Raw genomic sequence first — 27,619 nt, 5'->3', positions numbered from 1 at the left:
TCACTAATGAAATATTAAATGCTCTGAGTAACCGGAAGTCACCTGTTGGGATTTTTTGTGATCTATCAAAGGCTTTTGATTGTGTAAATCATGGAATACTTCTAGATAAGCTCAAGTATTGTGGTATGAATGGGACAGTGCTCAAATTGTTTAAATCATATCTAACTGGAAGAGTGCAGAAAGTTGAAATGAACAGTTCACATAATATGCAAAAAAAACTTGTGATTTCTGAAACTGGGGAACAATCAAGAATGGGGTGCCACAAGGTTCGGTCTTGGGTCCCCTGCTGTTCTTAATATATATTAATGACTTGCCATTCTATATTCACGAAGATGCAAAGCTGGTACTTTTTACCGATGATACAAGAATAGCTATCACACCCAAGAGTCAAGAATTAACTGGTGAAATTGTAAATGATGTTTTTCAGAAAATCATTAAGTGGTTCTCTGCAAATAGGCTCTCATTAAACTTTGAAAAAACACAGTATATACATTTCCACACAGTAAATGGAATGACACCATTATTAATATAGACTTCGATCAGAAATCGGTAGCTAAGGTAGGATATTCAAAATTTCTAGGTGTATGCATTGATGAGGGGTTGAACTGGAAAAAATACACTGAGGATCTGTTGAAACGTTTGAGTTCAGCTACTTATGCTATTAGGGTCATTGCAAATTTTGGCGATATACATCTGAGTAAATTAGCTTACCATGCCTATTTTCATTCTCTTCTTTCGTATGGCATCATATTCTGGGGTAACTCATCATTGAGTAAAAGAGTGTACATTGCACAAAAGCGTGTAATCAGAATAATTGATGGAGCTCATCCAAGATCATCCTGCAGACACTTATTTAAAGAGCTAGAAATCTTCACTGTAGCCTCACAATATATATATTCACTTATGAAATTTGTTGTAACAATCCGAACGAATTCAAAAGTAATAGCAGTGTACATGGCTACAACACTAGGAGAAAAGATGATCATCACTACTCAAGGTTAAATCTAACTTTATCTCAGAAGGGGGTAAAGTATGCTGCCACAAAAGTCTTCGGTTACTTACCTAAAGCATAAAAAGTCTGACAGATAGCCACATAGCATTTAAAAGGAAATTGAAAGAATTTCTTAATGGCAACTCCTTCAACTCATTAGATGAATTTTTGGATATAGTAAGTGGGTAATTTCCCAACCTCCAACAAAAAAAAAAAATTAAAAATATTGAGCCGGCCGCTGGTCGCCGAGCGTTTCTAGGCGCTACAGTCTGGAACCGCGCGACCGCTACGGTCGCAGGTTCGAATCCTGCCTCGGGCATGGATGTGTGTGTTGTCCTTAGGTTGGTTAGGTTTAAGTAGTTCTAAGTTCTAGGGGACTTATGACCTCAGCAGTTGAGTCCCATAGTGCTCAGAGCCATTTTCTTTTTAATATTGAGTGTCATGTAATATTTTGTGTAATGTAATATCTTATATAGACACCTTTTATTAACCTGACTCGTTCCACATCGTTACTAACAAGGGAACCTCCCCATCGCACCCCCCTCAGATTTAGTTATAAGTAGGCACAGTGGATAGGCCTTGATAAACTGAACACAGATCAATTGAGAAAACAGGAAGAAGTTGCGTGGAACTGTGAAAAAATAAGCAAAATATACAAACTGAGTAGTCCATGGGCCATATAGGTAACATCATGAGACCGTGAGCTCAGGAGCGCCGTGGTCCCGTGGTAGCGTGAGCAGCTGCGGAACGAGAGGTCCTTGGTTGAAGTCTTCCCTCGAGTGAAAATTTTACTTTCTTTATTTTTGCATAGTTATTATCTGTCCGTTCGTTCACTGGCGTCTCTGTTCACTGTAATAAGTTTAGTGTCTTTGTTTTGCGACCGCATCGCAAAACCGTGCAATTAGTAGACGAAAGGACGTGCCTCTCCAATGGGAACCGAAAACATTTGATCGCAAGATCATAGGTCAACCGATTCCTCCACAGGAAAACATGTCTGATATATTCTATACGACACCGGTGACGGCATGTGCGTCACATGACAGGGATATGTTGTCGACCCACCTAACTTGTACACTTGGTGAATGGGTAAAAAGATTGTTCTACCTTGCCCGATTTAGGTTTTCTTGTGGATGTGATAATCACTCCCAAAAAAGTGATAAAAACATAAGAGTTTGTCACATAAACTGAAAATAAAAAATTAAACTTTTTCATTCGATGGAAGATGTGAACCAAGGACCTTTCGTTCCGCAGCTGCTCACGTTACCACGAGACCACAGCGCTCCTTCGTTCCCAGTGTCCTTGACGTTGCATATCTTCCCATGAACTACTCAGTTTGTATATTTTGCTTATTTTTTCACAGTTCCACACAACTTCTTCCTGTTTTCTCAATTGATCTGTGTTCAGTTTTTCAAGGCCTATCCACTGTGCCAACTTATAACTACATCTGATGGGGGTGCGATGGGGAGGTTCCCTTGTAAGTGTCGTATTCATGATCTATGGAACAAGTTCTAATCTAATCTAATTTAATCTCTCGCATCACTTTGGCTTGAATGTCGGTCATGTCGTCGAAGGGTGGCCGTTCATGTGAGTTTACGCACATATTTCATATTTTGGTAGATTCTTACTGATGATACCCAGACTAGTCACCGATGATAATTTTCTTCCAGAAAGGAACTGCCCTCGTTTTGCATTTAAATTAAGTCTTGGCAAGAGTCCACGGCACATTGTTTTTGTTCAGGTGTCAAGGAGTGCGGAACAAACGATTCAGAGATGTTGCTCCATCGCGATTTGGGACACAACAACTCTGACACTACTGCCGCACGCCACTACTTAACATCATCTCCTCAGAACTGACTGGTCGAATGCACATCTGTTGTTTTCAGTTGTTAGTTCAAGCAGCCCATGTGTGCCGACGTGGCTTGTACGCCAGGAATAAATTTAGTCTCTGAACTTTTGTGGCGAACGTTGCTCCTGTTCGTTAAACCACTCTTAGTCTGTATGTGTATAGTTGCTGACATCTTTTCGTCTGTCAGAGATGTGTCTAGCTATGCTACTATGTTTCCAGAATGATGCAATTATTTTATTAAAACGACGTAAAGCATTATTAGGGGTAATAAGTTAACATTAAGAACTATATCCAACATTTGTCACTGACTGCTTCTCATAATAACGCATATACGACCAATTGTTCCCGGCAAATGTTACCTTCGTTCGACGTCCCGAATCATACTGTGACCTTAATGTTAACGTTTTCTTCTGCAACACATATTTGTTATTGCTAGCTGCTACATTCATATCTTACCGATCTTCAATTTTACTTTATTTCTTCGTAACAAAAACGTATAATATGTAGCCTAAATGTGCAACCACGTTAACACAGACCCTGAGAGGCATGTGAGTAATCCAGATTTTACCATGTATATTCCTCATCATATTCACGATGTACCTAATACCAAACACTACGGACAGTAAGCATAAGCATTGACACTAATTAGTGTTTTTAAGACACTTCAAGCAACACAGATTCCTGCTCCGCCTGCTTCTACATCTGTATCTACATCTACGTGGGAATTCCAAATGACTGTGTGACAAAGCTTTCCCGAATGACCTCGCACAAAATATCGTTGCGACTGGGTTGAATTGCAAGTCTTTCATTACGTCTTTCGTCATTCTTTACGGTTAGATGGTTGCCAGCTATTACAAAATTAAAGGCAAGGTGTCAACATTAAGATTGTAAGCGGAATTTCACTGTTAAACCCAGACGAGAAAGCAGATAGGCAAAAATAATGTGTTGATTATTTGTAGGAGAGGGAGGAACTATCTGACGGTGTGACAGGATAAGAAATGGGAGTCAACGTGAACTACATAGGCGATACAATAATAGAATCAATGTTGAATAGTGGAGCTTTGGAAGACTTGCGATCGAATGAGACAGGAGGCACAGATAATACTCCTTTGGAGTTTCTAATGTCGTTGGCGGAACGGGCAATCAAACGACTATAGAAAATAGACTGTAGAATCTACGAGTCTGGAGGCATACCATTAGACGATCATAAAAATCATATCTAAATAATCCCGAAGACAGAAAAGGCAAATATTCGCGATAACTATCCCACAATGAACAGCTCACACATCCAAGTTGCTGACAAGAATGACATACAGATGACAGGAAAAGAAAATTGAGTATCTGTTTGACGATGCGACGATTAACATCGCTTTAGCAAAGCTCAAGGCATCAGAGAAGTAATTCTGACATCGCAGTTGATATAGGAGACAAGAGAAATCAAGAAAAGTTCATAGGATTCAGAATGAGACTTTCACTCTGAAGCGGAGTGTGCGCCGATGTGAAACTTCCTGGCAGATTAAAACTGTGCGCCGAACCGAGACTCGAACTCGGTACCTTTGCTTTTCGTGGGAAAGTGTTCTGCCAACTGAACTACCCAAGCACGATTCAGGACCCATCCTTACACTAGAGCACTTGCCAGCGAAAGGCAAAGGTCCCGAATTCGAGTCTCCGTCCGCCACACAGTTTTAATCTGCCAGGAAGTTTCATATCGGCGCACATTCCGCTGCAGAGTGAAAATCTCATTCTGGAAACATCCCCCAGGTTGTGGCTAAGCCATGTCTCCCCAATATCCTTTCATCCAGGTGTGCTTGTTCTGCAGGTTCGGAGTAGAGCTTCTGCGAAGTTTGGAAGGTAGGAGACGAGATACTGGCAGAATTGTGAGGATGGGTCGTGAGTCGTGCTTGGGTAACTCAGTTGGTAGAGCACTTGCTCGCGAAAGGCAAAGGTCCCGAGTTCGAGTCTCGGTCCGGCACAAAGTTTTACTCTGCCAGGAAGGTTCATAGGATTTGTCGACCTACAAAAACGTGTTCGACAATGTAAAATAGCGCAAAATGTTCACAATTCTCACGGAAGTAAATATAAGCTATAGCAAAGGACGTGTAATATATGCTTTTTACAAGAAACAAAGGGAAAAATACGAATAGGAGACCAAAACGAAAGGGTAGGATCAGAAGCTGTATGAGACAGGGATGCAGCCTTTGATCTCTACTGTGCAATCCGTTCACCGAAAAAGCTATGAAGGAAATAAGATGAGGGTGGAGGAACGTGATGAAAATTCAGAGTGAAGAGATATGATCGATCAGATTTGATGATGACATTGCTGCCTTCAGTGCAAGTGATTGCTGGACTTGTTCGCTAGAATGTATAGTTTAATTAGCTCATATCCCTACGGACAGAGGTTAAACCAAAGAAGGATGAAAGCTGTGCGGAATAGTAGCATTGAGATTAGCAATAAACTTAACACTGAAATGGACACAGCACTGAACTTACCGAATAGTTACCGTAGAGGAAGGTGTCTGTGGTGATAAGACAACTATACGTGATTTACAAGGAATGTTAAGAAACGTAGGAAGCTATTTTTGCTTAGGTATACAAATTGTATCTGCATCAGCACAAAAATATTCAGTGCTGAGGACGATGAAGTAGAACACAAACGGATAAAACTCGAAAGCATCGTTCAATACGCGTTAGACACGTATGTTCTGAGAAAGAACCAATGTGGTTTAAAAGTGACGTTAGAAAACTGCTATGTAAGAAAAGAGAGCTTCATTACAGATTCAAGAGAAATATAAACCTATAAAAGAAGGAAGAGCTCAACGAATCGACACTCAGCGGAAGGAGAGCAATATCTATGAAAATAAAATTATGTCAACCGATCTTAGTAAGAACCCCAACAGGCTTTGGTATTAAGCAAAATCATTAAGCGGATCGAAATCCTCTACTCGTTCAGTCAGTGACCACACTGGCACCAATAAGGTAGATAACAGAGAGATGGCTGAAATATTGAATTCGGTCTTCAGAAATTGTTTCATCGCGGAAGATCGTAAAAAGCAAGGTCCCCCCTTTCAATCATCCAACGAATGCAGAAATGGCAGATACTGAGGTAACCGATCGAGGAACAGAAAAGCAACTTCAGTCATTAGCAGTGGAAAGGCATCAGGTTCAAATGGCTCTGAGTACTATGGGACTTAACATCTGTGGTCATCAGTCCCCTAGAACTTAGAACTACTTAAAGCTAACTAACCTAAGGACATCACACACATCCATGCCCGAGGCAGGATCCGAACCAGCGACCGTAGCGGTCACGCGGTTCCAGACTGAAGCGCCTATAACCGCACGGCCACACCGGCCGGTAAAGGCATAATGATCAGGTGATATATCTATAAGCTTCAACAAATATTATGCGAAAGAACTTGCTCCCGTTCTACCAGTAGTTTATCATGGATCGCTGGAGCAACGAACGATATCTAAGGACTGGAAAAAGCCACAGGTTATTCCCGTTTTCAAGATGTGAGTCTATTGTAGAATTATGGATCATGTATCATGTTCAAGAATTAGAACGTTTTTTGGGAACAAAAATCTACTCTATACAAACAGTATGGACTCCAAAAATAGAGATCCTGCAAAGCTCATCTCGCTCTGTTACTACATGAGATCCATAACGCCGTAGACAATAGCGCTCTGCTTGATGCCGTGATCCATGACATGAGAAACGCATTTGACACCGTCCCACATTGTCGATTAGTGAAAAAAAATACCTACTATCGGACCAGATTTGCGACTGGATTCAAGAGTTCCTTGCAGATAGAACTGAACACGTCAGCCTTAACTAAATAAAATGGACAAATGTAAAGTTTATTTCCGGAGTACCTCAAGCAAATTTGATAGGACATCTAAATTGTTTACATAACAAAATCTAGTAGAAAGCACCGGAAGCTTTTTGAGACTCTTCGGAGATGACTCGGTTGTCTATAAGAAAACAGCAGCACCACAAGACAGAATCGATTTGCACTACGACCTGTGCTGGACTGATGAATGGTGGAGGCTCTGGCAGTTGACACTGAAATGTGTGTGAAATCTTATGGGACTTAACTGCTAAGGTCATCAGTCCCTAAGCTTACAGACTACTTAACCTAAATTATCCTAAGGACAAACACACACACCCATGCCTGAGGGAAGACTCGAACCTCCGCCGGGACCAGCCGCTCAGTCCATGACTGCAGCGCCTCAGACGCTCGGCTAATCCCGCGCGGCGCAGTTGACACTGAACGTAAATGAATGTAACATGCAGCGCATGCATAGGAAATGAAATCTACTTCTGCACTACTACACTATTGATGACAAATTGCTGGAAACAGCATCTGCCGCAAGATATCTAGGAGCAGTTATTCAGAGCTCTCTTAAGCGGAATGACCACATAGAGCTAATAGTAGGGAAAGCAGATGCCAGACTGAGATTCATGGGAAGAATCTTAAGGACATTTAGCTCATCCACGAATTAAGAGGCACACAAGGCGCTTTTTCAACCGATTCTTGAGTATTGTTCACCTATCTGGGATCCTTCCGAGGTAGAACTGATAAAACAGATACAGAAGATCCAACGAAGAGCGGCGCTTTTCGTCACGTGATTGTTCAGTCGGAGCAACGTTACCGAGCTTCTCAACAAACTCCAGCGGCAGACGTTATAAGAAAGGCGTTGTGCACCTTGGAGAGGTTTATTATTGCAGTTTCGCGAGAGTACTTTCCGATAAGATTCAGACTACATATTGCTTCCTTCCACATACATTTTGTCAAACTATCATGACGAGAAAATTCGAGTAATCAAAGTTAATACAGAGCCGTGCCAACAATCATTCCTCTCACACACCAGTCGCGAGTGGAACAGAGAAGGGGGCATCAGTTAGTGATACCACAAATACCCTACGCCACACCCCTTTAGGTGGCTTGCAGAGTATTAAGCAAACTTGTATTAACTTGTACTAGCCAATAAGAAAAAACGTTCGTACGCACATGCGCAGTCGTTACGCCCCACTGTTAAATTATTTACATTGATCAGTGATAGCTGGTTCTACATTTCCTTAAACATTCGGTGTGGAGGCACGTGCCCGAGGTGTCGGTGTCCCACGAATCTTTCTGTTCCCCTCTCCACTTTCAAAGATGTTATCCTAACAACCCTCGTTTTTCGACGAAATTTCACAGCGTGCTATTTCTCTCTACAAATGCAGCTCTTACAGGAATCTGCCATTAAGAATTAATAGGCATGCATCCCACGGCCACACAGCTCGTGAAAGACAGACTGTTGTCCAGCACGTTCTGACTTCAGACGCTCGACGCAAGTGTGGATTTCTGTCTGACTTCAGACGCTCGACGCAAGTGTGGATTTCTGCCTAACTCTCGTTCCACGGAAAACAGCCCAGCCCAACATTATACCTTCATGGCAGATTTGTGTCCCTACAGCGCTCTCGTTCTCCGTGGAGCCCACCCTGCTTTCACAGTGGCTTCTCATTTACCAACGCTTGCAGTTAAACTCACGAATGCACATTTCATTATCCAGTGGAGATTAATTTAGTCTGATTTGATATGATTCTTTCTTAAGGTGTTTTACGTAAATTATGGGACAATTTGGAGAAAATGGTAGCGTAACAATTAAGTATTGACCTAAAGTTCCAGCAATATTTTCCAGTTACTTTCTTATTCTTAAAGTTGCATATTGGTAGATGCAATAGTTTACTTCCATAACATTTCACTCATGTGATCGTACCTGTCATTCTCACCCCACTTAGTTGTTAATCCAAGTTCAGAGTTTTACGTTTACCTTATGATAGGACGCGTTTCAGCATTAATATACGCCACCGCAGTATATCTCTACTGAAGGGGGCTCTTCGGATTCCTGGCGAAGATATATACAGAGTGTTACAAAAAGGTACGGCCAAACTTTCAGGAAACATTCCTCACATACAAAGAAAGAAAATATGTTATGTGGACATGTGTCCGGAAACGCTTACTTTCCATGTTAGAGCTCATTTTATTACTTCTCTTTAAATCACATTAGTCATGGAATGGAAACACACAGCAACAGAACGTACCAGCGTGACTTCAAACACTTTGTTACAGGAAATGTTCAAAACGTCCTCCTTTAGCGAGGATACATGCATCCACCCTCCGTCGCATGGAATCCCTGATGCGCTGATGCAGCCCTGGAGAATGGCGTATTGTATCACAGCCGTCCACAATACGAGCACGAAGAGTCTCTACATTTGGTACCGGGGTTGCGTAGACAAGAGCTTTCAAATGCCCTCATAAATGAAAGTCAAGAGGGTTGAGGTCAGGAGAGCGTGGAGGCCATGGAACTGGTCCGCTTCTACCAATCCATCGGTCACGGAATCTATTGTTGAGAAGCGTACGAACACTTCGACTGAAATGTGCAGGAGCTCCATCGTGCATGAACCACATGTTGTGTCGTACTTGTAAAGGCACATGTTCTAGCAGCACAGGTAGAGTATCCCGTATGAAATCATGATAACGTGCTCCATTGAGCGTAGGTGGAAGAACATGGGGCCCAATCAAGACATCACCAACAATGCCTGCACGAACGTTCACAGAAAATCTGTGTTGATGACGTGATTGCACAATTGCGTGCGGATTGTTGTCAGCCCACACATGTTGATTGTGAAAATTTACAATTTGATCACGTTGGAATGAAGCCTCATCCGTAAAGAGAACATTTGCACTGAAATGAGGATTGACACATTGTCGGATGAACCATGCGCAGAAGTGTACCCGTGGATGCCAATCAGCTGCTGATGGTGCCTGCACACGCTGTACATGGTACGGAAACAACTGGTTCTCCCTTAGCACTCTCCATACAGTGACGTGGCGAACGTTACCTTGTACAGCAGCAACTTCTCTGACGCTGACATTAGGGTTATCGTCAACTGTACGAAGAATTGCCTCGTCCATTGCAGGTTTCCTCGTCGTTCTAGGTCTTCCCCAGTCGAGAGTCATAGGCTGGAATGTTCCGTGCTCCCTAAGACGCCGATTAATTGCTTCGAACATCTTCCTGTCGGGACACCTTCGTTCTGAAACTCTGTCTCGATACAGACGTACCGCGCCGCGGCTATTGCCCCGTGCTAATCCATACATCAAATGGGCATCTGCCAACTCCGCATTTGTAAACATTGCTCTGACTGCAAAACCACGTTCGTGATGAACACTAATCTGTTGATGCTACGTAATGATGTGCTTAATGTTAGTACTGTAGAGCAATGAGTCGCATGTCAACACAAGCACCGAAGTCAACATTACCTTCCTTCAATTGGGCCAACTGGCGGTGAATTGAGGAAGTACAGTACATACTGACGAAACTAAAATGAACTCTAACATGGAAATTAACGTTTCCGGACACATGTCTACATGACATCTTTTCTTTATTTGTGTGTGAGGAATGTTTACTGAACGTTTGGCCGTACCTTTTTGTAACACCATGTATATCATCAATTATGGCGTAGAGTTTCTGGCCATGAGTCTTTGAACCAATAATGTGGTATAGTCTCCTAGCTTACGCGTGGTATCTCGTTCAGTGAGTGTTTGTTATGTTTGTAGTAGGTTGTGTGTCGGATAAGCACCTTAAACATGCCAGCTTATTTTTTCGTGTTTGTCAGACACAGAATATTTGGACCACCAAATTGATATTTGGCATCTCCGAATTTGCTTTCGAACCTACCTTTCATTTCAAGTATGACTCGCAACAGAAATAGCGGTCCGTTTTGGCCGAGCGGTTCTAGGTGCTTCAGTCTGGAACCGCGTGACCGCTACGGTCGCAGGTTGGAATCCTGCCTCGGGCATGGATGTGTGTGATGTCCTTAGGTTAGTTAGGTTTAAGTGGTTCTAAGTTCTAGGGGACTGATGACCTCAGATGTTAAGTCCCTTAGTGCTCAGAGCCATTTGAACCATTTGAACAACAGAAACTCAGCGGTACTCTTCCCTTTGCCCGGTACAGTCTTTATACACTGAAGCGCCAATCGTACAGGCATGCGTATGCAAATAGAGAGATACGTAAACAGGCAGAATACGGAGCTGCTGTCGGCAACACCTGTACAAGACAAGTGCTTGGCACAGTTGTTAGATCGGTTACTGCTGCTACAGAGGCAGTGAGTTTCATCGTGGTGTTACAGTCGGCGTACGAGCGATGGGGCACAACATCTCATAGGCAGCGAAAAAATGGAGATTTTCCCCTACGACCATTTCACAGGTGTATCGTGAATATCAGGAATCCGGTGAAACATCAAATCTCCGGACATCGCTGCTGCCGGGAAAAGACCCTGCAAGAACAGGACCAACGACGAGTGAAGAGAATCGTTCATCATGACAGAAGTGCAACCCTTCCGCAGATGCTGCAGATTTCAACACTGGTCCATCAGCAAGTGTGAGCGTGCGAACCATTCAACGAAACATCATCGATATGGGCTTCCAGCCGGCCATTGTGGCCGAGCGGTTCTAGGCGCTACAGTCTGGAACCGCGCGACTGCTACGGTCGCAGGTTCGATTCCTGCCTCGGGCATGGATGTGTGTGATGTCCTTAGGTTAGTTAGGTTTAAGTAGTTCTAAGTTCTAGGGGACTGATGACCACAGCAGTTAAGTCCCATAGTGCTCAGAGCCATTTGAACAGTTTTTTTTTTTTTTGTTTTTTTTGGGCCTCCAGAGCCGAAGGTCCACTCACGTACCCTTGATGACTGCGCGACACAAAACTGTACACCTCGCCTGGGCCCGTCAACACCGACATTGGACTGTTGATGACTGGAAACATGTTGCCTGATCGGACGAGTCTCCTTTCAAATTGTATCGAGCCCCAGACATCAACATTATTGAGCATATCTGGGATGCCTTGCAACGTCCTGTTCAGTAGAGATCTCTTGCCCCTCGAACTCTTACGGGTTTATGGAGTGCCCTGCAGGATTCATGGTGTCCGTTTCCTCCAGCACTACTTCAGAGATTAATCGAGTCCATGTCACGTTGTACTGCGGCACTTATGCGAGCTCGCGGGGGCCCTACACGATATTAGGCAGATGTACCAGTTTCTTTGGCTCTTCGGTGTACGTCATAGAAGTACACTTGACTCGCTACCTTAATAATTTTAAGAGAAATTATACGTCATGTTCTACGAACATTCACGAAAATGTGTCCCCACGACATAATTGCTAGGCTGTGATTCATAAATAATTGCGTTTTCCGCTTTACTTGACTATTTTTCTCCTCATTTATCAGTGTCATATTATTTTTACTTTTAAACGTTTATGTTATCTACTTACATGTAAGTTCTTTACTTCCTGCAAGGAAACATGAAGGACGAGCCTGATTACCAGGAAGTCATGAAGCAGGTTTTGTTTACTTTACTTGTCCTGAAGGTTGCTCCGTTGTATCGTATTTCCATTGTCCCACGACAGAACGTGCTATGAATCAACGGCAGACCTATTCATTACTCGGTGTTATTCAAACACGTACAGTGCAATACGATGGAGTAGTAACGGCACATTATTTCCTGGTCGCTGGATAGGAAGGGGGGATCCTATTCCATGGCCTGCGAGGTCACCTGATATTAACCCCCTTGATCATTTCCTATAGGTATATCTGAAGTTATTTGTGTGTGAGACGCCAGTGGATATGGAGTTGAAATTAGTTGTGGGTAATGTAGCTGGTTCTGATATGATTCGAAATACACCTGGGAAATTAGTCAGGGTGGGTCAGAATCTTGTTCGCCGATGTCACGCTTGCATTGAGGTTGATGGCCTTTAGTTTCAGCACATTTTTTAAGATAAGATACAAATTTTACTTTCATTGTGACAGTGGTGGTATTTGCTGTCATGTAATGTAAATAAAAGAATTCACAGTAATGTGATTTTATTCCTATTATCTCCTTAAGCTGGCTTCTCCAACCCCAGATTCCGTACCTCAAACTGTTCATTGGAGCATCCTCTACGTCCTGTTAAATTTTTCCGCGCTGTTACGGAAACACCCTATATACTAATAATCCAAAGGTACATATATATGTTTTGATAGTTCATATCTTTGGAACAAACTGGCGTAGCGTTGCAATTTTGCTCGGTAGGGAGTCCATTAATTTTCAGATAACATAGTTATGTGGAGGTAACAGCGATTGATTTACTTATAATCAATTCTTCAAAATGAGAGCCACAATCGCATTATTTATTTTGCCGCGAACCTGTTTCAACCCGCGATATAATCATCTTCAGGCCAATTTACACACTTGCCCTGAAGATGACACCATCGCGGGTTGAAACCGGTTGGCGACAAAATAAATAATGCGATTGTGACTGTCATTTTGAATAATTGATTATAGGTAATCCATTGCTTTCTCAACAGATTCTGGCGTGCGTTTTCCAGCAGATGACATGGCAGCAATGAATGAAGTAAGATTGGAGTTTGAGCAACGCCACCCCATATTCAAGTGGTACTGGTAGTACGATATTATGATGGAGGTACAATGGTGATGGCGTAGTGTAATTATACCGAACTCAGTCGCCAACACGTACACCAATTTATCGTGTTCACGATAAAGTCGAAGCCGACGGTACTGTTCAGGACACACGTAAGGAAAAACCTGGCCGACCATAAACATCAACAAGGCCAGCTTCCAGCGGTGCTGTGTGGCAACATTTTACTAGATCACCTCAGAATCTGTTAAGTAGGGTGTACGTGGAAGTGGGGTAAGCCGATGATGTGTACGACGAATTCTGATGGCTGAAAAGGGGAAAGTGTACATTCCAAGATCACTGTATGCTCTAGAGGACGACGATCAGGATCGAAGGAGGGAGTACTCCTTGTTTGGAGATCTGCTCCTCGATGACGAAGGGTTTACAGGAACGATTATCTTGCCTGACGAGGAGCAATTCAAACCGAACGGTCCTGTAACCAGCCACAACTGCCTGCACTGGGCTCCTGAAAATCCTCACATTCACATGGACAAACACTTAATATACTAGGTGTTAATGTGTAGTGTGGTCTGCCATCGTGCGCTTTGATTGTCCCATTCCTTTTTGAAGGAACTATAACTGGTGAAATGTATCTTCACATGCTGCAAACATTGGTTTTTTTCTGCCATCCGAGAGGTATTTGGAAATGGAAGATTTTATCTACAAGATGCCGCTCCACTTCACAGATATGTCAGAGCTTGCTTGGGTGAAAATGTATTTGGGTGTAGGATAGGCCGAAGAGGAGCTGTTGAGTACCCATCATGATCTATAGAACTTACACCTATTGACTTCCACCTATGGGGGACCTTTCAAAATGATTTTTATCAACAGAAGCCAGATACACTGAAGGAGCTACGAGAAATCATCGAGGCGTCCTCTGCGGCTATCTCACCTGCAGCACTGGCAGACGCAGTTCAGTCAACAATTCAACGCATCGATGTTGTTTAGCTGCTAAGGGGGGTCACTTTGAACATATAAAATAACCCCCACCCCCGTGCAAAAATTGTAACACTATGTCAGTTTGTTCCATTAATACAAAGAGTGTCTACATTTTTCTGGACTCCTGTATATACACCTGAGTGCAGTTCCCGTACGAGCAATTGAATTTTCGTAAAAACTTCGTGTTAATATCTAATTTAATCATCAATCTCCTTAATAAAATGGTTACACAGAGTGGTATCATGGTTACAAAATAGATAAATCACAACATTAACGTTGTAATATCGGTTGACTACAAGACGATGTTTGGTGGTCGCTATCGATACTCTTCTGGCGCTGTCTGGTTGCCGTCTGCGTCTGTCTCATCACTGTTTCCTGTATTGCCTTCCAACGACGCCTGCTGATGATCGTAGAAGTTTGGACTGCCGCTGGCCATTGTGTGCCCAATAGATCAGCTACGTAATCGCTTCGCGCCTTTCTCTTCGTTTCTTTTTCAGCGTTCCCGTAGTTCTCGCATTCGCTCGGCACTGTACTTCTTAGGATTTTTAGACTACTTTCGTCGCTAACATTCCCTACACTGGTGTTTTATATAGTTCCCATCATATTTACGATTCATCTGAGACGACATCTTTCATTATTTTGCAGTTTTCAGTTTCGTAACGATTTTCACGTATTTCCTGCGAATATTTTCATCGTCTTCCTTTGTGTCCTATTAAGGATCCGCAAGCTCTAGGTATACGAATTTCCACGCTACTCTGGTTTACAGCTTTAAACAAAGCTAATTCACGATAGTCACGATCATGCACCTACGCTGGTACGATGACGTGACAGGCACAACAAATACTCCGCGACAAACAGGTATACACGTGATTTGTCCGCTATTGATTCAACCATTGTTAATGTTTGTTTCTCATACGAGTAGTTATTAGGGATTCAAATGTGATGGTATTCTGTAACATAAGAAAGTTCCATTGACTCTTACCGCAACGAGCGTATAGATACTTTCACGTCTAAATGAATATTTGTTTGCTCGGCTTCTACATCATTCATCTGAAACCATTTATAGTATTCGGGACAAATTTGAAGCCGATAGTACTGGAAGACGAATGGCGACTTGTGAGTAGGCGTAAAAAATTCCAGTTACAATCCCGTTAAAAACCTGCCTAATACCGACTTTTAAATCGAAACACCTGACTACATTATATTTTTTTCTTTTCCCTGAGAGCTAATTGGGGGGGGGGGGGGGAGATCCTCCCTTGCTGCCAGGTGTAGGCGCCCTTAGTGCGCACGTCAGGAAGGTATCTGTGGAGGTAAGGACCAAGATGAACAGATGGTGACACAGTAGTTTAAGTCAAGAACGCATGTACCAATTTCAATCACATCTTGCATATGCGTGGCTCATTATGTGTACAAAAATACTTATGGGGTAGTATATTCCAACCGCCCCTAGCGGTGGGGTGAAGTTGAGAAGAGGTAAAATGTGAAAACGCTCGAGGACGATTTGTAATATTTAACTAATCCAGTTATTTAACTAGAATACTTTAAAGTATAAAGTGCCATCTGTCTCCCATTTACGTTATTCAGTGTATCAACCAGGTCGCGAGAATGAACACTGCATCGAGACAGTAATTTTCCCAGGCTATTTCGGAGCCCAAGATCAAGACGCACGGCTCAATTCTATTGATATGTTGTAACGTCCTCTGTGTGGAGTCCCATCGTGTAAAGCAACGACGAATCATACAGTTGCAGCGACAGTCCTTTTTTTCTCAAACGATAATCATTGCTAGCAGAATAGCAATTTGCCTTAGAATTAAGAAACTACAGTGTGAAATTCGAAAGAGACAGGGGTGAAATATGTGTATATGTTAAATATGTTAAATGTGTGTGTATGTGTGTGTGAAATATATGTGGCATATGCGTATGCAGGCGAAGCTGCTGGAAGAAAGCCTCAAGAGTGTAAATTAAATCTGGATGGTTGGTTGGTTGGTTGATTGATTCGGGGGACGGGATCAAACACCGAGGTCATCGGTCCTATTGGGTTAGACAAGAATGGGGAAGTAAGTCGACCGTCCCCTTACACAGGAACCATCCCGGCATTTATCAGAAGCGATTTAGCGAAATCTCGGGAAACCTAAATCAGGATGGCCGGACACGGGTTTCTACCATCGTCCTCCAGAACGCGAGTCCAGTGTGCTAAGTACAGCGCCACGTCGCTCGGTGTTAAAAATCTGGAAAATCCATGGTTTCCACATGGTCCATTACATGTTGCATGTAGACAGGTGGGACAGCCGAAAAAGTTATGCGCCACCTCTCTCGGTATTAAACCTGAAAAATCCAAGCTTTATGATGCATTCTGGCAGGTGGGGCAGCTGAAAAAGTTATTTGACTTCGCAGAAGACAGAAAGAGCAAAACTATGGTACATCCCAAAACACTTGAATAAAATTTTTCAAAATTGCTTTAACGCGCTTATTGTCTTTTATTTATTTTGTAGATGTAATTGTGTCTGTTTTGTACATTTGTACCTCATTAGAAAGAGGCACGTCAGGCACAGCTAGTAGTGGCCGAAATAACATATCAGATATCGGCGGCATAAGATTTAATTTTAATGTTCTATTAAACTGGACCTGTATCTAGCCATATGCTCATCTACAGCAGCATACTGTATTAAAAATAAATGCCTTGCAACTGGTGTCCACTTTTAGTCACCTTGAAGTTTCTGAAATACCTGCAAACCGTAGTGCACAGTGAGTGTAAAACAGCTTTCGGTGTAAGCCCATACACTTTTCACATAAAGGAGAAGAGAGAGGGGAGGGGAGTTCTACTGCTGTTAATTCATTCATTTGTGGCTCGCTCGTGATCGTTATGTATTGGGATGTTATAGCCTTTTCGGGCGAAAGTATGTAGCAGGCTTAGCTATTCAAATTTGTATTATACTGCCAAACAGGACCAAAGAGAAATATTTAGAACTGAAATAAACAATTGTCTTATTAAAGAAGGTACTGAAATACTTTGAGCATCTCCTAACAGTTGTTCTCGAAGACAGATTTAGACGTATGATCCAAACCACGAATAAAAACGAACAGAAATTTTTAAAACCCACGCATCTGTTTGCAGGTACCTGCCTGAGTCACCACGATGGCTGATAAATAAAGGACGCACAGAAGACGCTTGCGAGGTCCTGGAACGTATAGCCCACACAAATGGAAAAACTTTGTCTCCTGACATCACGAAAAAAATTGATTTTCTTTGTCAACAAAGAACTTCGAAAATGGGCTTTACAATCATCATAACCAACAAGAATCTCCTGAAAAATACGATTTTACTTGTGCTCAATAGGTGAGTGGAACAAAATATTAGGTTCATTAATTTGTAGTTGATTAAGTATAATTAGTTCAGATTATACCGAAACTGCGGATTAGAAACTTATGTAGTTTCTCTGAATAATATAACTGCGACGGTTATTTGATAAATAACGTCCCACAGCTTTTTTCTCGGAATATATTTAAGGTAAGAGTTAGAATTTGGTGACAATATCAGTAAACGTTTCTTTTACATGTACTATTTTATACCTACTCTTCATTACATTCTATGGCCTTGCACCAGCATTTTGTAAAATCATATATTCCCTGTTAGTGCAGCGTTATGTAAGAGCATATATTCCCTGCTGGTAAAACTCTGGTCGCTGTCTCGAAGCCATGTTTTCACTCCATGAATTCCTCTCTCATCAACTTCGAAGTGTGTCCGTTGTAGAGAACAGCTAATACAGATACTTACTGACAATTATTGTTTTCACGTGCCGGCTGTTGTGGCCGAGCGGTTCTAGGCGCTACAGTCTGGAACCGCGCGACGGCTACGGTCGCAGGTTCGAATCCTGCCGCGGGCATGGATGTGTGTCATGTCCTTAGGTTAGTTAGGTTTAAATAGTTCTAAGTTCTAGGGGACTGATGACCCCAGAAGTTAAGTCACATAGTGCTCAGAGCCATCTGAACCACTTTTGTTTCCACGTGCCATTCGCGACTGGAACAGGAGAGGTGGGATCAGATTCTTGAAGTTTTCCCAGTGTGCTGTATGTTCGATGAGGTTTCGGGATTGCAGCCGGATCATGTTCACTTTTTGCCACGATATTTCGGCTGGCAATCGTCCAGCCATTTGCAGGTGAGCGTCAGTCACCTGAGACTGCAAGTAATTTTTTTTTCTCTTTATTGTATTTCAATGCCCCCTAAGGGGCGGGCTGGCAGCAGCAAAGGCACTGCTCTTCAGCCGAGAGACAGACAGTAAGTACAGAACATTGAGACATTTAAAACAGCATAAAACAGGAACTATGCCGAAACAGACATATAAAAGTGGAAACATAATGGAAGATCGCATAAAAAATGGGGCGACTAAAAATGGTGATAAAAATCTAAAAACTGCACACCAAAAACCACACACCATGACGATTAATAGAAACACAAGGCGAATTATGGCTGGAGCATAAAAGTAGCGATGGGCGACGTAGCGCATAACAATCACTGACAGCAACACTGTGTATAAGTCCAGCACATGATTAAAATCACAGCTTCTGACGTGAGGGGAGAACAGCACCAAACACAACACTGTGAAACGTCCCCTTAGAAAAATTATACAAGACTGTGCTTAAACTGACATACAATATTTTTAGCGCAACGCAATCTGACTTACAAAATTCCTACAAAAGAATGGCCCTGACTAACATTAACCTATACCTTTCACAAATCACTTACCTCACAAAAATCTTCGTTACTACAACTACTGCAATACAGCGAGCGCCACTACTGCCAGCTAAATAAAAGATTCAAACTACGGAAGGCACTAACTACTGATAGGCATAGTTAGCAAATGAAAGATTTTAATAGAGAACAAACAATGTATTTACCTTAATAGTCATAATTGACATCCAGTCTTACAAATTTCAAAACTCCGCCATCTCTCTCCCCACATCCACCACTACTGGCGGCTCACCTCCAACTGCGCAACGCTACGCGCTGTTAACATCCAGCTGCCGCTGCCCAGCACTACAATAGCAGACAACAATGCAAACTAGCCACAGACTGCACACAGCACAGCCAGTTATTTTCATACAGAGCGCTACATAACGTTGCCAATAAGAAAACATAAACAGCCTACTTACAACTGACATAGCACACTGACGATGATGAACATACTGAGAGGATCTGCCAGGGGGATGGAAACGAGGGAGAAGGAAAGGAAGGGAGGAAGTGCGGTGCTAAAGGGTGAGAGGGGGGAATGGACGAGGGGTGGCGTGCCGAAGGGGACCAGGGAGGGAACAACATGAGAGGGAAACAGTTGAGGAGGGGGTGCAGATACTCAGTGGGGCAAGGAGGAAAATCCGCTCTGGGAGAAGGAGGGGAGAGGATACGGGGAGCCCTGGGGAGAGGTGGAACAAGGTCAGGGTACATTTGGTAGGAAGGGTAGATGCCACGGCAAAGTTCAACATCCAGGAGAGGAAGGTGCTGGAAATTGTCCTGATGAAGGACGTGGAGGGTGTGGAGGCAGAGAGAGGGAGGGATATAGCGAAAGAGGCGCATGAAGGGTCGGGGGGTGGAGAGGAAGGAGGAAACCAGGAGGTGGGGGGGGGGGGGGCATCAAGCCTGCAGACAGTGTAAAGTACGCAGATATGTTGGAGGAAAAGGAGGAGGTAGGGAAGGGGATGAGGTCATACAGGAGTCTTGTGGGGGAAGGAAGCAGACATGGAAGGCAAGGTGGAGTGGGTGGCCTTCTAGGTTTTGGGAGACCTTGTAAAAGTGGGAGGTGAGGGCGGAGATCCAGGCAACACTGGCACAACAGAGGATAGGATAGATGAGGGATTTATAGGTTCAAAATGGCTCTGAGCACTATGGGACTTAACAGCTATGGTCATCAGTCCCCTAGAACCTAGAACTACTTAAACCTAACTAACCTAAGGACATCACACAACACCCAGTCATCACAAGGCAGAGAAAATCCCTGACCCCGCCAGGAATCGAACCCGGGAGCCCGGGTGTGGGAAGCGAAAACGATACCGCACGACCACGAGCTGCGGACGGGATTTACAGGTGTGGAGGATGGTGGAAGGATGCAGTCCCCATGTCTGGCCAGACAGGAGTTTCGGAAGGCAGAGGCGGAAATGGGCTTTCTGCTCTATGGTCAGGAGATGAGAGGTCCAGGTGAGGTGATGGTTGAGGGTGAGACCAAGTTATCTCAGGGTGGTCGTGAGCTGGATGGGACAACCATAAATGGTAAGGTAGAAATCATGGAGACGGAAGGAGTGGGTGGTGTGGCCTATGATGATTACCTGTATTTTGGAGGGGTTGATACGAAGAAACCACTGGTTACACCAAGTGGTGAGCTGGTCAAGGTGGGTTGGGAGGGTGTGTTAGGACCACTGAAGGGTATGATAGAGAGCCAGGAAGGCGATGTCATCAGCATATTGGGAGACTGCAAGTTTCTGGCGTCGGCTTTATAGCAAAAATCGGCGCGGAAAGGCATGTGCATTGGCGGCCATCACAGGAGCGTCCTCTATCGAAATGCGCGCCCTCTGGAAATAGTGTTCCATCTGTGGAGCGCAGGTGCATGCATAAAGGTGAAAACTACAGGTCCGCCCTCTGTCGAAATGCGTGCTAGCGTCATTAAAAACCAGACGTCGGATGTCGACAGATGTGTCATTATGAATAAACTGTCTTCTCTCAGAAGAAAGTAGAGAGATCACTGGGTCCCAGGCCTTGTCCAGTTGAAAACCGCCGTCACGATTTATAAGAATTTGTGCTAGGCGTATTTCCACAGATTCTTTCATTACTGAATCACAAAAAATTCTCGCTGGGGCCAAGATCTTTGTGGCAGAAAAATCCATAGCGTGTCCTGTGGTAATACAATGCTTCATGTACTGAGAGTGTCGTCTGACTGATGTAAGCTTTGCCACACTAGCAAGGAATTTTGTAGATCCCGGCCTCCTGCAGACCCACATAATCTTTTACCAAACCGAGAAGGGCACTAATCTTCGCTGGTGGCCTGAAGATTATTTTAACTTGTGTTTACTTAGGGTTTGCCTACTTAGATAAAAATGATTAAGACTGCAAAATCACAGGTTAATTTAAGCGAGAGATGTGTATATTACGCCGCGCGGGATTAGCCGAGCGGTCTGAGGCGCTGCAGTCATGGACTGTGCGGCTGGTCCAAGCGGAGGTTCGAGTCCTCCCTCGGGCATGGGTGTGTGTGTTTGTGTTAGGATAATTTAGGTTTAGTAGTGTGTAAGCTTAGGGACTGATGATCTTAGTAGTTAAGTCCCATAAGATTTCCCACAATTTTTTTAAAAATATGTTTACTACATATGTGAAATGCTGGTACATTAATAACCAGTGTAACTGTTAGAATGCTGAATCCAAGCATGCAAACATGCTTGCATTGTGTTGTACAGGTAGAGGATGTATGTTTGTGGATGAAGTATCATGCCTGTTGCAGCTGGTCAGTCAATACATTCATGGTTAATGCTGTTTGTGGAAGACTCTGGAATTGTCCTCTGGTGATGTCCCATGTATGTTCAGCTGGGGACTGAACTGGTGACTGGGCAAGCCAAAGGAAAATGTCGACACTTTGAACAACTTGTTGGTTTACAATAGCGAAATGTGGGCGTGTGTTGTCCTGCTGGCTGTCCCCTCTGGATGGTGATCATGAGTGGCACCACAAGAGGTCAAATCACCAGACTGACAAACAGTTTCGCAGTCAGAGTGCGTGGGATACCATGAGAGTGCTCCTGCTGCCATACGAAAACTCACCCCAGACGATAACTGAAGTGTGTACGTCCAGCGCGTCTAGCACACATACAGGCTGGTTACAGGCCCTCAACAGATCTCCTTCTAACCAATACACTACCATCACTGGCACCGAGGCAGAACCAGCTTTCATCAGAAAACACAAGAGGCGTCCACCCTATCAACCAATGAGCAGGCGTCCATCCTATCAACCAATCAGCTCTCGCATGACACCACTACTTGCGAATGGCGGTGGTTTGGGGTTAGCGGATGCATGGTAGAAGGGGCCCGGCATGGAACTGTCCTGATCTGGTGACCGAACAAGCCAAGGCAAGATGTCGACACCGATTTTTAACAGTTCGCTGTGTCATTGTTGTGCCAGCTGTCGCTCAAATAGCTGCTGCAAAATACAGTTATGATTCGCCAAAGCCATACGCGTCTTGGTAGTGCGACTTGGTCGTTCGGAGCCCAGCCTTCTTGCAACTGTGCCTTCTCGTTGTTGTGTACGACGTGATTAAAACGATACAGAGTGGTCGGCTAAAGAATGGTGTAGCAACTGTGGTCATAGGGAGTCTGGACAGAGGCAGAAAGGATTAGCAACCAAGTGAACATACGAGATATGATTGGAAAGTTTTAAGAATGGATCCAATACTGCTTACTGGTTTGGCGGGCAGGTACACGGAGGGTGGGGAGTCAGTCATTGCCTTGTCTCTGAACGCCCTCTGACAGGGAACTGCATTTCCTCTATTCAGTTCGAGGTGGCAGCTGGTTGAGTTGGGTCTGTTAGAGCTTGTTGTCGGATTCTGTCTGCGCGAAAATGGGCGTAAAAACGGAGCAACGAGCTTGTGTGAATTTTTTTTAAACCGGGAAATCTGCTTCTGACAGTTACGTATTATTAAAAACAGCTTTTGGAGATAATTGTGTGAGCCAGTAAAATGTTTTTGTCTGGTTGAACAGATTTTAAAATGGCTTCGAATCATTTGAAGATGAACCACGGTCGGGCCGTCCTCCTACCTCAAAAACGAATGAAAATGTTGTGAAAGTTCGCGACTTAGTGGTCTCTGATCGTAGACTTACAATTAGGGAGGTTTCTAATGAACTTAATTTAAATTTCTATGCAGTTCAGTCAATTTTAACTGAAGATCTGAACATGCATTAAGTGTCCGCAAAATTCATTCCGAAAGTGTTGTCAAGTGACCAGAGACAATACCGACTTGAAGTGTGCCAAGAACTGATTAATCGGACTAAAAATTACCCAGATTTGTTAAATAGGGTAATTACAGGTGGCGCATTGTCGGTATATGGATATGATCCTGAAACCAATGTGCAGTCTTCGCAGTGGAAGAATGCAGGTTCACCACGACCGAAAAAAGCACAGCAAAGTCGGTCGAAGGTGAAGAAAATGTTGGTGATTTTTTTTCGATTCTACCGGTATTTTGCATCATGAATTTAACCCAAGAGGACAGACAATTAACCAGAAATACTACAAATGTGTCCTTGAGCGTTTGCGCGAAAAGGTGTGGACATACAGGAGTTGGGTGCTACACCATGACAATGCTCGAGCTCATAATGTCTTCTCCACCATTGAATTTTTGACCAGATTCAAAATTCCTGTGCTTCCACAACCGCGATATTCCCCTGATTTCACCTCTGCGGACTTCTTCCTAAACTGAAATTTTCACCGAAAGGGAAGCGATTTGACTCGACTGAAGACATCCAGCCAAATATGGAGAGCGTTCTTAACACACTTCTGGAAAAAACAAATTCCAGGAATGTTTCCAAAAATGGAAACACCGTTGGAGTCGGTGTGTTGAGTCAAAAGGGAACTATTTTGAAGGAGATGCATTACAGTGTCATGTAAGTACCACAATTGTACAATTACAACCTCAATCTCCCTTGAACTTCCCAATTACACCTTGTATATACAGAAGAATTACTTAACTTATATTTCTCCAAGTGAAGGAAGACTGAGTACAGATAATGCAGCAAGAAGCAGAGTCCAGCTCATCACTGACAACAAGGAAGAACTGTGATGTTTGATCCGCAACTAGATGGCGTCTGCACAGTGTCACAAGGCGAAGTGGCTCCTTGGGCAGGTGGGCTGAGTCACTGCCTCCTGCCATCCTGTATTCTGGTGGCAGAGGGCGCTCTTAGTCCACAGCCGCTGGATGCGTGGCTCAGCGGTCGCACACCATTGCGTCCGCTGATCCCGCGCGACCACTGTCAGCGTCTAACGGAAACTTGCAATTCCGTTACCGACTGTAGAGCGCCCGTAAGGTGGTATCGATATGTGACACCACACTCGTGACCACTGCCGCCAGCAATCAAGTGGAATGGCCATATACCTGCCAAGTCTTTCTGCAGAAGGGACATCCAACTTCTGGGAGCCGTGTCACATGATCTCGCCCACAGTCAGTGAGCCCTACTAATGGCGTCTTTGTCGCCTTAAAAGCATTCTTGGTTAACATCAACTCGCCATGACCAGTCTCGATGGTAACTAACGCTCGCGACCGTTACAGCGTGTATTTTCATACTCATAGTATCACTACTAGCGCCACTCCTATGCGAATGGCGCGAAATCTATTAGTCTTCGCCTTTCAGATGTAGAAACACGCGTACCAACTTTCGGTTACGGCACAAAACTCCCCTTTTTTCCCTTCACTATAATTTTAAAATGATGTAAATGGAGGCTGTATTCATAAACTACTATTTGTTAATTGTATGTATGCTGAAATTTTTTTTCATAAGTAATGCCATCTGTTGACCTGTTACTTATAGCGTGTATGAGTTTAATAGCGCAATTAGTTGTCTGAACAATTGTAATACGATGATCTACTAGTTTTACTCTTATTTCATTTTTAAACTCCGTCTAATTTATTATGCGTATCTGTAAAACTACTATATGTAAATAATAGACATACTGCTTCCCTAGCGTCTTCTTGTTGCCGACATCACTTAATATTACACGCAGTACTAGGAATTAGCCTTCTCTCGTCTGTTGCCCACAACAGATTTCTACTTACTATGTACGCAAATGTTTAGTGTATGCAGTGTTTTCAATATGGTATATTTTTATACATGGTAAGATCTCCATAGATGATTCAATAATATTGTGGATTAAGTGTAAACATTTGTTGTACCAGTGATAAGACGCACATTTTCCATTTAGCCTTGGAAAATGGTGTATGATCGGAAAAGCTTAAGGCTGCCATTCAGTAAACACTGTGACGAAGGCAATTATTGTGCAACATGGCCACTACGTCTCTTACTCCATTCCTGCAGATCTACAATACTATTGACATATCGGTGTATTTCTACGGCTTCCCCGATGAGGCGGGCATGGGATTTGTTCTCCAAAGCGAGAAAATCTGTTTCGGCGAATGTTATTATTTTGTCGGTCTCACAAAGCGGGTGCTCCACCACCGTCGGTTTCTCCACTTGTATTTATCTGAAATACCTTTTATGTTCGGAGATCCTGACGTTCATAGATCGTCTAGTAATTCCCACACAGGCTTTTCCACATGTACAACGTGTGCAGCATATTCCCGACATTTCAAGTAGATCGTTTTTTGTCTTTTGCCAATCTGAGACACTCTTTTATTCTTGGAGTGGTGTTTGCGGCGTATGCGGCAGATTCGTCCGTCCTCTGGGTATGTATGACAGAAAGGGTGTTCCTATCGGTTCTTCTTCTGATGTGTCGTCTGGCCGAGTGTTGTTCTTATTGTAACTGGTTGGAGTACCCATTGCTCTACAGAACGTTTCCGAAGTATTTCATTTCGCTAAACACTTGCCCTTTCTGCTTCTGCCGCACGGCGAAAGACCGACTCATGTAAAAAGGACTCGCAAAATTTCTTTGAGAAGCTGAAGAAACTAAAGCTTGGGCCAAGCAGCATGCCTGCAACACTACTAGGTGACATTCAGTCTCTGGCTAGCAGTGGTCACAATGATACATGCCGTCAGTGTATTTATGATGTATCACTTTCTGGAAATGGATCCACGAGTTCACGTGAAACCAAACAAGAAGCTGTTGAAAGAAGAGAAGTAAATAACAAAATAATCTCTTTGCCTGGGCTCGTCGGCTTCTTACGTTCTTTTCGGCCCGGTCATTATTTTATACTGCTTCCAGACTATTTCTTTCCATTACTCTCTATCATTCCATTATACTCATTGAATGTTCACTCCATTTATCAGGTCCTGAAATACATTCACACTTCTACGTGAATAGGAACGATATTTGCCTGCCTTATCGCTGACATTCTTTCACTCTGAGTTTTAAGCCCACTTCTGAAGACTGCTTTTGTAATATATAGGTTGAACAAAAGAACAAATAAACTACATCCCTACATTATGCCCTTTCTAACATAATCGCTTCTCAGTCAGTGGTCCATAATTACTGGTTCACCTTGTTTCACGTACACTACGTGACCAAAAGTATCCGGACATCCTACTGAAAATGACTTACAAGTTTGTTGCACCCTCCATCCTTATTTCCGGAATTCAATACGGTGTTGGTCCACCCTTAGCCTTGATGGCAATTTCCACTCTCGCAGGCATACGTTCAATCTGGCGCTGGAAGGTTTCTTGGGGAAATGCAGCTCATCCTTCACGGAGTGCTGGACTCAAGAGAGGTATCGATGTCGGTCGGTGAGGCCTGGCATGAAGTCGGCGTTCCAAAACATCCCAAGGGCTTTCTATAGGATTCAGGTTAGGACTCTATGCAGGCCAGTCCATTACAGGGACGTTATTGTCGTGTAACCATTCCACTACAGGCCGTGCGTTATGAACAGGTGCTCGACGGTGTTGAAAGATGCAGTCGTCATCCTCGAATTGCTGTTAAACAGTGGGAACCAAGAATGTGCTTCAAACATCAATGTAAACCTATGCTGTGACAGTGCCACGCAAAACAAGGAGGGGTGCAAGACCTCCACACGCTGGCAGATGATGTTCACCGGGCGTTCGCCATACCCACAACCTGCCATCGTATCGCCACATTGTGTACCGAGACTCGTCACTCCACACAACGTTTTTCCACTTCAGTCGTCCAATATTTATGCTACTTGCACCAAGCAAGGCGTCGTTTGGCATTTACCGGCGTGATGTGTGGCTTATGAGCAGCCGCTCGACCATGAAATCCAAGTTTCGTCTCCTCCCGCCTAGCTCTCATAGTACTTACCGTCGATCTGATGCAGTTTGGAATTCCTGTGTGATTGTCTGTATAGAAGTCTGCCTATTAAACATAACGAGGCTCTTCAACTGTCTGCGGTCTCTGTCAGTTAACAGGCGAGGTCAGCCTCTACGCTTCTGTGCTGTACGTCTCTCTTCATGTTTCCACTTCACTATGACATCGGAAACAGTGGACCTAGGGATGTTTAGGAGTGTGGAAATCTCGCGTATAGCCGTATGACACAAGTGAACCCAATCACCTGACCAAGTTCGAAGTCCGTGAGTTCCGCGGAGCGCCCCATTCTGCTCTCTCACAATGTCTAATGACTACTGAGGTCGCTGATGTGGAGTACCTGGCAGTAGGTGGCAGCACAATGCACCTAATATGAAAAACGTATGTTTTTGGGGGTGTTCGGATACTTTT

The 27,619-nt window shown here is 43.6% G+C and overlaps 1 protein-coding gene across 1 annotated transcript in view; it reads left to right on the top strand.

Moving 5' to 3' along the window:
* LOC126252850 (carcinine transporter-like) overlaps window positions 1–27,619 on the top strand; it is a 123,075-nt gene that overhangs the window by 73,810 nt on the left and 21,646 nt on the right. The window contains exon 4 of the mRNA XM_049953801.1: window positions 17,381–17,602. Within this exon, the coding sequence (XP_049809758.1) occupies window positions 17,381–17,602 (222 nt within the window). The remainder of the gene's footprint in view (window positions 1–17,380; window positions 17,603–27,619) is intronic.

This window comes from Schistocerca nitens, chromosome 4 (genome assembly GCF_023898315.1).
Source record: "Schistocerca nitens isolate TAMUIC-IGC-003100 chromosome 4, iqSchNite1.1, whole genome shotgun sequence".
NCBI lineage: Eukaryota > Metazoa > Arthropoda > Insecta > Orthoptera > Acrididae > Schistocerca > Schistocerca nitens.
This window is presented reverse-complemented; position numbering and strand designations above follow the sequence as displayed.